The sequence below is a fragment of the Electrophorus electricus genome, chromosome 25 (genome assembly GCF_013358815.1).
Source record: "Electrophorus electricus isolate fEleEle1 chromosome 25, fEleEle1.pri, whole genome shotgun sequence".
Taxonomy (NCBI): domain Eukaryota; kingdom Metazoa; phylum Chordata; class Actinopteri; order Gymnotiformes; family Gymnotidae; genus Electrophorus; species Electrophorus electricus.
The window spans coordinates 3,447,719-3,463,040 of NC_049559.1; the positions used below are offsets into that span (position 1 = coordinate 3,447,719).

The 15,322-nt window shown below is 38.3% G+C and overlaps 1 protein-coding gene across 1 annotated transcript; it reads right to left on the reverse strand.

The window, feature by feature from the left end:
• On the reverse strand, positions 1–14,430 carry sh3bp4 (SH3-domain binding protein 4). The gene is made up of 5 exons (XM_027010049.2): positions 14,354–14,430; positions 9,653–9,877; positions 7,165–9,515; positions 1,391–1,579; positions 1–1,108 (listed from the first exon to the last, which is right to left on the reverse strand). The coding sequence occupies exons 2-5, from the start codon at positions 9,771–9,773 to the stop codon at positions 884–886; spliced, it is 2,886 nt and encodes a 961-aa protein (XP_026865850.2). The 5' UTR covers positions 9,774–9,877; positions 14,354–14,430; the 3' UTR covers positions 1–883.
• Positions 14,431–15,322: the final 892 nt, after the last annotated feature.

A 15,322-nucleotide genomic window follows, 5' to 3' on the forward strand; every position in this document is an offset into this window, starting at 1 on the left:
TCTCTCTCTCTCTCTCTCTCTCTCTCTCTCTCTCTCTCTCTCTCTCTCTCTCTCTCTCTCTCTCACATACAGCATACTATGTTAGGGGCCTCACATAACATCCAGCATCTGACAAATTTCAGACCTGTTACTTTTTTTTAACTCCTTTTAAGAACACCAAAGTGATATGAATATGACATGAAAATATTCTGTACAAACTGTGCAAAAACCTAAGAGCCTGTACAAACACTTTTAACACTGTGACGCATTGCTGGGTTTTAGTGGGAGAAGGCTCACAGCTCAAGATAAAGAGTCTTAAAGTAAACGTCTTGAGTGAAGGCAGAAGAGAGCGGAGGTCACGCAATTCAGAGAACAGCTTGGACTGAAACCACTATGTAAAACGTAAAGCCACAGTCCTTTTTTTAAACAGACCTGAATAAAACATGTTCAGTCAACTGGGACAGAAAAAAATGCTGCCTCAGTCATGTTGGATTCAAGTCACTGAAATTATAAGGAGCATGCAGACCCCACACTAATGTGTATTAGCCTTAGACATGGCAGAGCTCATGTAGTACAATGTATAGAGGAAACCCTAACCCTAACCTTCAAACTGCTTGTTTCTGTCATATTCAAAAAACTTTTGAAGCGATTGCTTACTATGTAGCCATTTTTAAGTCCTTGTGTTAGATACATTTTAACACATTTGAAGTAAACCATCAGTAGTTTGCTATTCTCACTAAACCTATTTTATTAAAAAAACAAAACAAAACAAAAAAACACATGGAACAAGGTATTTGCCTTAAACACCTTTAATCACTCATTTTATGACCAGTAGATTGTTTTAATCCCAGTGCTTCTCAGTAGGCATGTATTACTGACAAAACTGACCTCTAAAACACTGGGTCTATATGGCTTTATCATCTTGTGGGGCAGGGCTGAAGGTGGAGCTCCGTAAGAGGTCCAAGCAGTTGACGAGAATGAGGGCTCCTGTCAGGTGTCTCCAGCGCTTGGTGATAGGGTTTTTCATTTTATCCAGGCCCAGGTGTAGTTCCTGGAGAACATCCATGTAACTGTCCCCAATCTGAGCTGCCCATGTTAACAGGAAGTCATACGCTGGCTTCCACATGGCCTGAAGGAGGAAGCACAGAATGAAGATGGGATCAGTTGCAAACAAGACACAGCAACATTAATGCTTTTCTGACTCTCAGATATGGTCATTTATAGAGTGAATTTGACATGTCATGTTACATGTTTCACACAAAATCTCTCAGTATTACAGTGGGAAATTTCTATTATATCCATTAAATATGCTCAGAGGTCAGGATGGTTTCTGACAATACTATGTGCACAACTACATAAGGTCCTTCAGGTCTGAGTGTGGGTGAGAAGGATTTTGCCTCAGAGGCTGCACCTCGCTGTCCACCATGCCATCTTCATCACGATGAGGGGCCTCGTAGGCGTCCATCTGCCGACGAGGCATCCGGGCCAGTTTCTCGGCAAGCTCCCTCCAACGACTTGCCAGCTCCACTGCCGTGGTCAACAGGGCAAAGTCCTGGACCAGCCGTGCCACAAGACCCTGGCAGTCCATCTTCAGGAGGGCCTTCCATTGGCAGAGAAACACAGGTTTACATGCTTAGCTGCAGTAATGCCACAGTAGTGATTCTATAAGAGTCTATAAATGTGGCTATACACTGCACAGAAGGCCATGATTTGGGATAGTTGTGTGATCTGAAATAACTATTTTGACTTCAATTCTATATTGTGAACACAAGTCTGAATGTTAAATACATGCTTTATTATATTGTGTTGCAACTAGTATATTATAGCGAGCAGTAATTTTTTTTTTAAACTGTGGTGCATGTTGGGACATGCCGTAGTTTTCAAATACATCAGAGAAAGAGTGAGTAGCAGCATAAGAATGGAACATGCTCTGTAGATATTCATTCATGCATCCACACTGAAGCCTCTAAACAGCACACATAAGACAAAGGTCTTTATATAGACCAGTTGACAAACACCAAAAGCACTAATTCCAGCAATAGCACTGAATATATCAAAGAAGAACAATTCATGTCACATTGCTTATTGTGTCACATTACATAACTGGTAAAGAGTATAAATACAACATCTGAAATGAAATCTATTGGGAGAAAGTATACGTGTATGTCTGTGTTTGTTTTTATGATTGTGTGTGGATATGTGTTCATGTCTGTAGTTTTGTGTGTGCATTTGTGTGTATGCGTGTTCATTTGTTTGTTGGCATGGTACAGTCTTCACCTCTGTGCCCCAAGTCCTTAGAGAGCAGGACCAATCAGGGCCCTGAGAGATTAGAGTGCTGTGTTCATTGATGGGCTTACAGATAGGCAGGGGAGTGAGGGAAGTCTGTGTTATTAAGAATACAATGTGCCAAAGGTCCATTTAAACAGGAAAAAACGGGGAAGGAGGAACATCCGGCCAGCATGTTGGGGAAGGCCGGGGTTTCTGTTTGGTTTAAACAGCCTGACACTTCTCCACCCAACAGCTACTGTTATGCCATGGCAAAAGAACTGCCACTTACTGGTAGTGTTGCAGGTCTCCAGAGAGTGAAAACAAGCATCCTGGAATTTAAAGCAAATCTAATCTTTTTGCAAATATCAATTAATTAACACAATCACACACACACACACACACACACACACACACACACACACACACACACACACACACAAACATTCCCTGAACTGTCTAATCTTTGATTCCAGTTCCCAGGACTGGAATGCATGACATGAGAGGAAACAACTCAAGGAGGATCTGATATTCCAGAAGAGCTGCTAAACATAAAATCCAGACAAAGTAAGATGGCATGAGACTAGGTAGAGTATGAGATAGCATGAGGCCAGGTGGAGTATGAGATAGCATGAGGCTATGTAGAGTATGGCATGCTAACTGTTAATGTAGAATGCCTGTTCTGGTATTTGTTTACAGGCATCCTTTGGTGTGTGGAGTTCATCTCTTCATTTTCAGAGTCACCCTGTCAGGTTCCATTTAGAACAATTTTCTAGTGCTGAAAATGTGACCAAAATGAGAGATTCCTTTCAAAGTCAACATAAGCAATATTGGATACTTTTTGATCACTAATTGTTAAAGAGGTGTTAAGGTTTAAGGTTTAAGGTTTATTAAAGAGGTGTAAAGGTTTAAGGTTTAAGGTATATATTATGCTGGAACAGAATCATTACAATAGTTTAATACATAACCACATGCACTAAGCAAGCAATGGACTCATTGATTCTCTTGACTGAGAATAACCAGGCTGAACTTTACTATATAATAGCATAACAATACAAAAATAGCATGGTGTAATAAGGAAAATGGTCTGGCCCCTGCAGTTACGGGATATCTCACCAGTCGAGTTCCTGTGAGAACACAGCTTCACAATGATATAAGCATGTCCCTCCAGCGAAAAGGGTAATCTCTAGGAACTTATAAAAGCTTGGAATGGCTGTGTATGTTTTTTTATTGGTCCGATCCAAAGTATAGAGGTGGAAATTAGATGAGCGGAACCTCCGGCACCGTTTACAGCTCTTCTGTTCAGAGGTGAACAATGAAAAGGAAACATCTGTCGAGGCAAGATTCTCTGCAGAGAGACAACGTCTGGCCTTCCCCTGTCTTCCGCCAATACAGAACAGAAAACTAATCACTAATTAGTCCGTTCTGGTCCTACTGATGAGGCTCCAAGTTTCTCCCATGGACTTGGCTTGAAATTCAAGCCATGTGACTATTATTCACAAACATTCAAGAGCCATTTAAGAGTATTATTCAGTGACCAAAATACAACATATCATGCACTTTGGGAGGCAAAGTTTGAATTTTTAGAGGTGACACTGTGACGTTTAACCGGTTAAGGAGGATGCAGGGACGAGGCACGTTAAACAGAATATACGTTTTAATCATAAGCACAACTCAACACACACAAACACACTACATGGGTTAAACACCGACAACCTTGAGGATACAACACAAGACATATACACTCATGACAATTACACACAACAAGGATCAGGTGCACAGCACAAGAGGGCGTGGCAGTACGAATACACACAGACACGCACGTACACACACATGTACGCACACATACATTTGAGGGGGGAGGGGCCGTACCATGACAGATGCACATTATGATCCTAGCATGTAAAGCTCATTCACGTTTACAGTAAAAATTAAATTATACTCTGGCGCTGTAATTCTGAAATAGCTTTGGTGCTTTTGCATCAATTACACTGTCCTTGTTTATCATTTTACCCTTCCTCCATAATTTTCCTTTTAAATCATAACTATTTGTCTTAAAAGGAGTACAATAAGCCAATGGTAAATATCTGGGGTACATGATTTTGACTTATTGAATGCATGAATGTCAAACCCATTTACTATTGCTGTTAATTTATAATAATGGTTATAATATTTATATGGTTACACAAAGCAAGCAGCATAACTTATTTTCTAATTTGAGAGACTTACTGTAATACACAGTGTGAATGACTCAGTTATTCTATTCATAAACAAAGTCTGTTCCTTGAAAACAAATTTTCATTGCAACATGCACATCATTATTTAAACAAAAACAACAACAACTCCTCTCCTTTGGGAAATTGGCAGGGAAATAGGCACTATGGACAAATGTTGTGAGGATGCTGGCATGAGCACCTCCCACTACATCAGGCTATAAAACCAACAGCCTTAAAGTTGAATGGATATGTGACCACGTATAACAAGGCACAATGGCTCATTGTAAACAGTGAAAAAAGGGCTGTAATGCCACAGTTTTCAAACCCAGACAATCTTAAGTTCATGGTGTCTTAAGCCATAGAAAACCTCTAAGGCAATTCTCATGACTTACACTTCAATTTCGGCATGCAGGCTCTTGCCACATAAAACACTGGTTTGACTAACTTCCCAATATACTATATACATCTACAAAATCATTGTTTGTTCTGTTTCTTTGAGGTGAGGTGAGTTTATACTGGTTTGCTTTTAATGTGCAATGTCACAAATAATGTGAACCAGTTTCTTTTGGCACAAGGCCTCGCCAAACACAAGTCAAGTTGGATGCATTAGTCACCTTAATGTGGCTTTATTAACACTGTTAGTTTTTATTGTGAAACTGTATAGATGAGATTTTGGATGTATAGGTTAGCTGATGAGTCCCTTTCAGTTCAGCCCGACAACAGATATACCAGCTGTAGGCCTACATGTTTTCTTTGTTCTCTTGTAATCATTGCCACTTAATGTAGAAACCCAAGATGCCTCAATCTGCCATTATACCAACAGCACAAATACTGTAAATAATTTTGAGTATAAGGGTGTACCTACATTAAAGAGTAACATCTCTAAAATAAATGTGCCTATCAAAAACACCTTTTTCCTTAGAAAACATCCTCTTTCAGGTTCATGTGGAACCACAGGTTACTTCCAAGTTCTAGAAACAGGTCTGCTTCACATAGTGCAGAAGGAACAAAACAGAATCCAAGTTTTTATAAAGCAGGGCTATGTAAAGCAGAATATCTGGGGGACCTATATGAGGACATAAAACTGAACAAAAGGACAAAAGGACCCCAAGGACAAAGACAGGGGCCTCTGTTATAGAATTTGTCTGTTTGTATTAGGCAGAGAGTTTGGAGGATCAAAATTTCCCCTCATTGTTCCTTCCCTCATTGAATTCATGAGAGAAAACTTCTCAGTTCATGAATCAGACTGCATGAAGTAATTTTTTAAAATACAATAATATCTACTGTTATAATGGTATAATGTTGAACTAAAACATTGGAAATGAAAAATCTAGATATTTTCTATTTTCACTCTTTTTCAAATTGTTGCATTATAGAATACATTTGTAATGTAAATGAATTCTCAGTGGAAAAACAAAAAAAAAAAGCCTTTTGAAACTGATGGCCAGTTAAGATGTGGGTACAGTGGATATCCACAGTCTGATACTTGTCAATATCAGAAGCTTTCTACCATAGCTTATAAAACAATAATAGACAAAACAACTTAAAATAATAATAATAATAATAATAATAATAATAATAATAATAATAAAGAAAATTACATTTTTAAAAAGTATTTACATTTAGTTTTATATTTTAATCTAAATTAGGCTGAATTTAGCATACCAGTAACCTCAGTCATAATCTGTTCTTCTGCCACTTTAAAAGATAGCATAAAGCACAACACTAGTGTATTATCTTCCAACATGTGTGATTTAAATTAATTATGACTGTGGGTGGTCTGTATTTACAATATGGCTTGCTTTAATTAACGCTTGAATTACTTATATAAAAGGTTTCACAGTTTAAAAATATAATTAAAGACAGGGGTCGATATAACAGCTAATTTTTCATTGTTCTTTTGTATCTAAAATCCCAAATATTTTCCTTCATAAAAACACAAATTGCAATAGGTCTACATAATTAATCATATTTTTCTTTTTCTGGCGATACAAATTTTTGTGACTAACACATTACATCACGAATAACTGCCCCACTTAAACTGCATTACTTTCACACAACAGCGTGAACTGTTCACACTGCATACTATCCACATATGATGCAATTAGCCTGGAGATAGAATGAGGTAGAGAAGTGAACAGAACACACAAGGCAACCTAGCTAAACATGCTATCTGATAGCCTGGGAAAAATGAGTGCTGCCAGATTAAGAGCAGCAATGATTTAGGTGTACAGCTGTAGTTTGGGAATATTTTGGTTTTAGAGGGGATAATGATCACACTAAGTCCAAAGCTTCATACAAAGCGTGCTGAGCTACTGTGGCTAGTATCACAGGGAACACGACAAACCTTTATTGTCACTCTAAGTACAACCACATACAACCATATGAGGAGTGTTTAACAAAAAAAATCTGAAAGTATGATTAGATCTACCTCTCCATGTCATAAGGGCTTTCAGGTAACAAACATGCCCTTGCTGCCAAATCAAAGAGCTGGCACAACAGCCAGAAAACACATTCAGCTTCCTGAGTGATGGTCTCAATCACACTGATCTTATATATGTACTGAAATTAGCTATTTTAATCATAATTTACCATATTATGATTACATTTACCATATTTCACAACATTTTGTTTTTAATGATATCAGATAATATGTTGACTTCACAATGAACAAGCACTTTAAAAGTGTTTAATTAGTACATACCATCATGAGCTCCTTTTGGAAGGACTTCCTCTCCTTTCCCTCGGCTGTGTTGCAATCTTCCTTAAACTTCTCCAGAACACAGGCCACTTTTTCAGGCTCACTGTCTGGCTCTGTTCGACAAAAGTGTGTCAGAGGAAGGTTCACATAGCCCAAGGCATCAGCAAACGCTCTCCAGCTTCCCAGGTTTTCCATCAAAGTACTCCTCACAGAGGCATAGATGTATGTCAGACATCTGCAAGGCTTTATGATCTGGTCCAAGAGGATAGCTGAGGTTAGGTCAGCCCCCTTGAAATTAACTGGTTTGACCTTTCCCATTATAAGAATATTTTTTGCATGTACCAGCCCTATTCTGCCATGATAGTACCCAATGTACCATTCCTTAGTCCAAAGATGCCCCTTAAGTTTGAGTTTTTCCTCACTCAAAAGTGCCATCACATCTCCTTTCAGATACTCCAGCAAATATTGGTTCTTGTTGTGTCTAACTACAGTTTTCAGCAGCTTCCCAAATTTTAGGTTGTTGATTGGTCGATCCTGAAACAAGGGGTACTTTGTGGTTGCCAAAAGAGGAGAAAGCACAATTTTGTTTACTTCCTTTTTCTTCAAGAAGCGCCTCGGCACAGAGGTCCCTGTTGCAGCCTTTGGTGGAGGTGGGGGTGTCTGAACACAGAATTGGGCGAGAACACACTCCTGGTCATCTTTGACCTGAACTCGTAGTGTGAAGTCTGAGAGGTTCCCTGTATCACGGGCAGATATCAAGTAGATCAGACGAGACACCTTCCCAAGTTTGAGCTGAAAACCCCTCACTACTCTCTCTTGTTCACTGGCCTTCACTTCATAGTTTGAGATGTTAGAATACACACCAACTTGAAGATCCTGAGGCTTTGACAAGACAAACTGATGTTTTCCCCAGAGCTGAAGGGCTACTGATGGACTACAGTGTGTCATCTTTTTAACCTCACTTACTAATAATGTTTTTGGGGCACAGTCATGGCCAAAGATGGCAACCACTGTCTTAAAAGATGGATGGATATGTTTGGGACCATATACCCCCAGTGTAACCTTCTTTACAACATGCTCCCAAATTGTAGTGAATGGAGCTACAGCTTGAGCCTGAGCAATAACAGACACATACATGCATGGTTCTAAATTGTCCAAAAATACTTGGACTGTATCTCCATACATACCGGCATGAGGAATTGGAACATAAGGTCCCTCCTTGCAGTCACTCCGGACACAAATTACTTTCGCTATCTGTCGACTGTCCATCTTTACTACAACAGACACTTTCATCTCTAAAGTTATATTGGTTTTGGTTTCTAGATTACTGAGTTTCACTTCCACCACGGGGCTCACAGTAGAACATTTGTCATTATTCAGCTCCAGTGGTGGATCCAGTAAGGCCTTCAAAGATATTTGTTGAGTGTCATCTGGTGCAACATGACCCTCAGGCACATGGATACTGATGCTAGTGTCAGGTAATTGGACAGTACCGCCTGAGCTGTCCAACTGACATACGATGTTGGTCTCTATTGGTTGAGTTTGACCCCAGCCAGGGTTCTGTCCTATGGAATCTAGGTTAATGCAGGACCTTGTAAACTTGCGATGATTCAGCCAGGCATTTTTGAAGTCTTCTCTATTCTGAAACTGCTCAGGTGTTGGTGCTTTTAAGCTACCAAAGAAAGTCAAGAACTCTTGAGACAGATCAGCCTGAGACTGTAAAATGGACAGTTCTGACAAGCTGTAACAACGTTTACTTCTATAAAATGGGTTGTCCCTCCGAAGAACTTGACTTTTCCCAGTGGTAGGGCTCAAACCACTTGTGTCGACTATATTACTTGCAAAATTGTTGACATTAATAATGCTGCTAATTTTTGAATCTGGAGAAGAGACTGCATCAAAATCAAGTGGACCTGTTGAACTCTTAGTACTGTTTTGATTGTCTGTCCCTTGCAAGGAAACATCAAGGAAAGGGTTGGTAGACATACGCTTAGTTACAAAGGGATTCCCATTTTGAGGACATGTAGGTTTTGTGAGCGCTGACCATTCTCCACGCTGTTCTGTGGACTCATCCTTGGATATATCTCCTAGGCTGTCAATCATGCCACTGTCAGAGAATGAAGAGTCTTGATGTTTGATAGGCTGGACATAGGCTGCTGGGATGTAACCCATCTCAGTGTTATTGTGAGCATACCACCACTCTCCACCAGATGTATCAAGAACATAAAGGCAGTCTCCCTTGGAAAACCTGAGGGTGGTAAAGTTTGATGGGCAGTAATCCTTAATGGCGATAACTTCTCTAGCAGATCCAATTGAGGCAGTGGCATCCAATCGTAAAGCACTAGGGGTGGGCACTACAAAAAGAGTGCATTAAATCAGTACAAAGACCAGAGTAACCTACTTTTATGAAAAGGAATGAACCAAATGTCTTTACATACTAAACAGAGTATTTACACTTTTATGTGCATCTAGCAAGGAAAATGAAGGAAACCTTTAACATCAGTGAGGGTGGATTCCAACACTCCCCCACTTGGATCAATCAGTGCTCCCTCAGACTTGCAGCGTGGAAGAGCATTGTTGTTATTGGTAGATCGAATTCGATGGGCAGCCATGGCCAGTGTTCCTACTTCACTATCTGTTCGCTGTTAAAGTGTTCCTCCCATTGCCGTCTTCTAATCACAGCGATCATCAGCCTCTCATATCATCTGTTGGAAACCTAAATGGAAGTGATATAATTACTTGGTGGAAATTACAAATGATCCCTCATTGCATCCAGTTGACTGTACTGTGTGATGGTTTTGGGCTAAACAAGATCATATTTATAATAGTAACTCATTACATTGGCATTTTATTTCAGTATTAAGTTAATTCAGTATACTGATCCTTCGTGTGTACCATTTCTATAGTAGACGTAGAAGCATAGAGATAACAAAGTGTCTTGGTTCTTTATTACTTGTTCAAGGGTTCTATGGCATGTCCTTAAATTGATCCTTTAAAAATATCTACTTTTTGGGAAAACAGTAGCGGTGCTCAACCTCTCTCTGCCTGGCTAGGGACAATTAAAAGAGCCAGGTGTTTAGGTATCCTTTTCCAACCTTGTGAGATTCATCACATTTACTTCCAAGCTCCTCCAAAATGTTGTTTTGGTTAATACTACACTATACTAAATATTTTGTTACAATGTGAAATTCATCCTCACAATGTTACAGTATAAATCAATAAATAGGTACAACCTTGCACATTAAAAAAAACCTCTTGAATTGTATCTGAAATCTCTCTCAAATTTGAAACCCTACACATTGCAATTTAATAACACACGTGCCAGGTATTTCAACAGTAATCTCAGAGAAAATAAAGAACAAATATCTGCAGAAATGTGATTATTTCACTTAAACAAAAATAATAAAGTGGATTCAACGTAAGATGCTTTTTACTTTAGAAAGACTGAAAAGTAACTGAACTGCAATAGTTTCACATATTGTGACAGTCCCCCCTCCCCCCATCGCCCTCAGTTAGATGTAGTTCCAGGTAGATTAATTGTTATTGCACAAAGCATTGCATGCCAACATATTTTGCTCCATACGCACAGACAGGGCACACTTTGCTGTGACAAGTTATGGGTAGGAACTAGAACAGGGGAAACGCTGGTCCTTGTCTAGACAGGTTACCTGGCTCATTCCTGACATTCAACAGTGCACTAGCGCATGAACCCAAGTCTTGGTTTCATAACATAATTTCATTTTTTTACCGCCACATCTCTCGCTATATTTTCTGTCTTATTCCATGTTTTACAACATGGTCATCTTACATTGTGGTACATCTGAGTTTTAATAATAGTTAAAAATTAATATGTTTTTTGTTATTATGAATCTTAACTGCTGTAATAAAGCCTGTGTAACTTGTCATGCATAAATGACAGCATAACTTGTCATGCATAAACAAAGTGTCATATTGTGTGATATTTTTTATATTTTAGACTATATGAATACCATACATGTGAAAAGAGGTGGTGGTTTGAAACAATTTCAATTCTGGCTCAATTGCTTCTTCCATTATTCTCAATATTTCTTCTATAATTCTGAAACATTCAAGTCACATAAACACATTTACAGAGTAGGCTAATAATTCAGCACAGAATGATAATATAGGGCTAGTTTCCATATTAAGTCTAAACTTATGGCAAAACAGTATTTCCAGTGGTGATTTATTAGTGGCACCACAATTTAATCCAAAGACTAACATTAATCCATGACTAGAAACCTGGCTGATAACATTTCATGAAATCTGATAATGTAATATTAGCATTTCAAAATGTATTTAAGTACAACAACAAAAACAACAACAACAAAATAATATTTTTGTAAGTCTGCCTCTCTTGGTGCAATGACAGATGCTTCAAAATGAGAAATTTAATTTGAATTTGGGTCCATTTAAAAAAAAAAAATCTTTGATTTAAATTTCGCAGGTCAGATGAAAGTTTAGAAAAAAGTGTTTTACATTACCACAGAATTGCATGGTATTAAACTGCATGTTCACTGTGGGAACTACATGCAGGTACTTCATTTTATCAAATATGGCAATGTTAGGCTTTCATAAGACAATGACAGTGTTTATATTTCACACCATACTCCTCAGCAAGCATGAAATATCAGAGTGTGAGGTGGGACCTAGAATCCTCTTAAGCCTGATCTGTGAGAAAGAAAGCACATATCAATGGTTTCCATGGGTACCACCTCGGTGAGGAAAGGCATTTACACATGAGTACCTTCACACAGCCAAGTACTACTGTGAAGGTCTCACACAAACACAGATTTATTGTTCCTAAAAGTAAATCTGTCCTCAATCAGAAACTCCTGTCCAAAGCCCTGACAACCAAAAAAGTCATAATCAAATACTATTTTGGCTTAGCTGTGATATAATGGGAGTGAACTAAGCCACCACCAAAATTGCTTTGCCAGATGTATTTGAATCAAGGGCTGTATATACCCAGAATCTCCATATGCTAACCAGATGCTATCATATCTCAAAGACCCGAAGCTGTGATAAGACTATTCATAGTTAGCACAGGTGCAAATGGTAAATGAAGTAACTTAAAACTACTTCTATTACCAATAATCTAATATAGATGGGTCTAAATTCACTATCATGGTAATTTACAGTAGTGGATGTTAGTGTGATGCAATGAGACTTCATACCAGAGGGAAAACATCATCTTCAAGTTTCATCTTCTGTGGGGTTACTGCTGACACATGTCTCAAACATCCTGTGAAATTGCTGATGCTGTGATAAAAATCTTTATATCTGAAATAATGTTGGAATTCCTGTGTGCCACTGTTATAGACTGCAAGGTTAGGAAGACTCAGTGTCCTAAAGCAGCTAAAATACTGTAATTTAGTGAGTGGTGGTTGAAACAATGAGTGTTTCTGACAGATGACAGCCAGCATAGCTCCAAATGATGTTTCTGTATTGACTTTGTTAAACTCTACTTCTTGAGTGGCCTGTCATGCAGTGTGTGAAATATTTAGGCAGAAATGTACATTAACTGTAATGAACATTACCTGTTAGAGAGTTACCTCAGATGACCAAGAACAAAAGACAAAAATGAGTGATGCTACAACTGATAGCCTGAATTTTAGTAATTCTAACTCCACTACCAAAATCTACTGTCTGTTTGAAATATTTGGTGGAAATAACACCAACACACCACTGTTTTGAGGGTGGAAGAGAAAGTTGTCCAACACCTTTGTTTCTATAAATCACAGTAATCAATCTGTGAATGATAGGATTTGCCTTACAGTATGAACTAGCACTTTGCTAACTATTACCAAATTTGCAAATAACTCATCCCAAATGCTTTTCATTAATGATTGTTATTTATCATTATAATAAATGTGTGTGTGTGTGTGTGTGTGTGTGTGTGTGTGTGTGTGTGTGTGTGTGTGTGTGTGTGTGTGTTTGTGTTTATTTATTAATTAATTATTAGGTAACCTAGTCCAAAAAGTTAAAACTGAATGTACAGTTATAGAATACAGAATGTGAAAGTCTGGTCGTTCGTTTTATGACTGGCTAATTGGCAGGAAAACACGGAGGAAATGTCTTAGTAACAAGTACATGGAGAGAATTCCTGAAACTGTTCTCATAGCAATGTAGCACAACAGCTTTGACCCTTGAAATTATTTGTTGTTGGTCTGTTAAAGCAAAAGTTCAGGACAAGTATAGGTGCCAATTTAAGGTGTATTGGTCATATGACTTTTGAATCACTATTGGGTTCAGAGATTTTGAATCTCTATTTAAATACAGTGTTGTACTGTCAAAGTCTAAGTATCTACTGTCACGGAGATATAACACTTCATTTTTACATACAGTTCTCAGAGTATTTCTCACCTTTATCACAGAATACAATAGGCCTAGAAACTCGTATGAAACACATGGCTGAATTTTAGTACTTTTTAATCTATTTCTCGAGAAAATCCCACTGAAGACTTTTTAAGAGTAGTAACCTTGTTCGTAGCTTTAGAGCGAACAAAAAAAGAAAGAAAAAACGGTATGTATGTAGGATAAGTAGACTATATAGTGAAATACACACGCAAGCTCCAGTTAATTTAATATAGTATTGATAATATGAGAAAAAGGTTGCAATTCAACGTTTTACAGAAATTTATTCCTTCTAGGACGTTGGACCTGGTACGTGGCGCAGCTCCACGAAGAATTTGTATGTTTCATCAAACCAGTTGTCAAAGGAAAATTACAATAAAAATTGGTTACACTATAAATGATCAAAAGCCTAAATGATAACAATATCAAATTGCCCAATAGCTGCGTGAACTCCTGTTCCCGGGGGATTTTACCGGTAGGACATGACCATGCAGGTAACGTAACTGATTAAAACACCTGTGGTTTGTAGGAGACTGACAGCCCGATCACGGATATTTCCACGCGTGCGGTATTAATCACTTATGCTCGCTTTACTTAGTTCGCCGAGACTCTTTGAGTCTTTAACTTTTTCAGAACCCTCTGCGGAGCCGGTAGGTACAATGCAGAGTACAAACCGGGATCGCTGAACAGCTTGCAAAAGCATTAACACTTTGTTGTTTAACACGTAAACAAGGGTCACTGAATATGACGTTATAAGCAGATGCATGTATAATGCATCTATATGAAACAGGGAAAAAGAAACAAACTGTCAACTCACTTCGCTAAGTGTCCAGTACAAAGAGCTCAGCCAAGTGGGACGCCGTTATCCTGGTACAGCATGCACGTAGAGCAAACATTTCTCTGGTACTTCTGTGGATCCAGGAAGGCAAAATATGCCAGTGATCTCACTGCTAGAGGGTGGATCCTAACGGAAGGGCAGGCACTTCAATCATCCCCCAATCTCTGAAATCTTATTTATATTCTGTTTTTACACGTACTAAAAGCTTGAGTCGGAAAAACGTGTACTTGTGCTCTGTATCAGTTTATGTATGGTTATATAACATTAGTTACAATTATCGACCAACTATTTAAGCAGTTCTGTCGCCATCCATTAATAAATGTTAGACCTTTCAATACATATTATCATCTTATAAACTCCAACCACAATTAACTACACCATATTCAGCATTTGTATTAGGTGCATTGAATAACTGAACTTCCCATCAGAACAGCTCGTGTGCCTAATTCTTTTCATTTTTCTGATTTTTTCCACCATTACTGATATTTTGTTATCACTCGTGACTCGATGGCAACGGCACTGAAACTAAAAAAAAAATTAAAAATACAATTTGACCTAAGGGCGACTTTAGGCCTATCATTAGTGATATCCGGTGCCCTCTAGTGGACATCAAGTAATATATAACAATCCCGTAAAAGTGGTTACAATTTCTCAAGCGTAATAGGAGAACAAGAAAAATGTCAGATTATCCTTAACTAAATCTGATAACCCAATGACACAGAGCTATAGCTATAGGCCTACAAAAATACAGAGGCATGGCTATAGGCCTCCTGTAGCCAATATATAATAGTTGTGTTACTCTAAGGGTATATCAGCTTTTCTTGACAAATAAATAGGTTTACAAAGTCATTAAGAATTATATTTAAACCTGAGTATCTCACCTTAAAATTCATTAATACAATTCCTGAAACTAAGAACCAAGATCCTTGGGTTTTATACAAGTACAGC

Bases quoted from the DNA above. Each gene is read 5' to 3' on its own strand.
- sh3bp4 (XM_027010049.2), bottom strand. From the start codon at position 9,773: ATGGCTGCCCATCGAATTCGATCTACCAATAACAACAATGCTCTTCCA. The intron at 9,516-9,652 runs GTTTCCTTCATT...CTCTTTTTGTAG, and splicing joins CACCCTCACTGATGTTAAAG to TGCCCACCCCTAGTGCTTTA. The intron at 1,580-7,164 runs GTATGTACTAAT...TGCCAATGGAAG, and splicing joins TCCAAAAGGAGCTCATGATG to GCCCTCCTGAAGATGGACTG.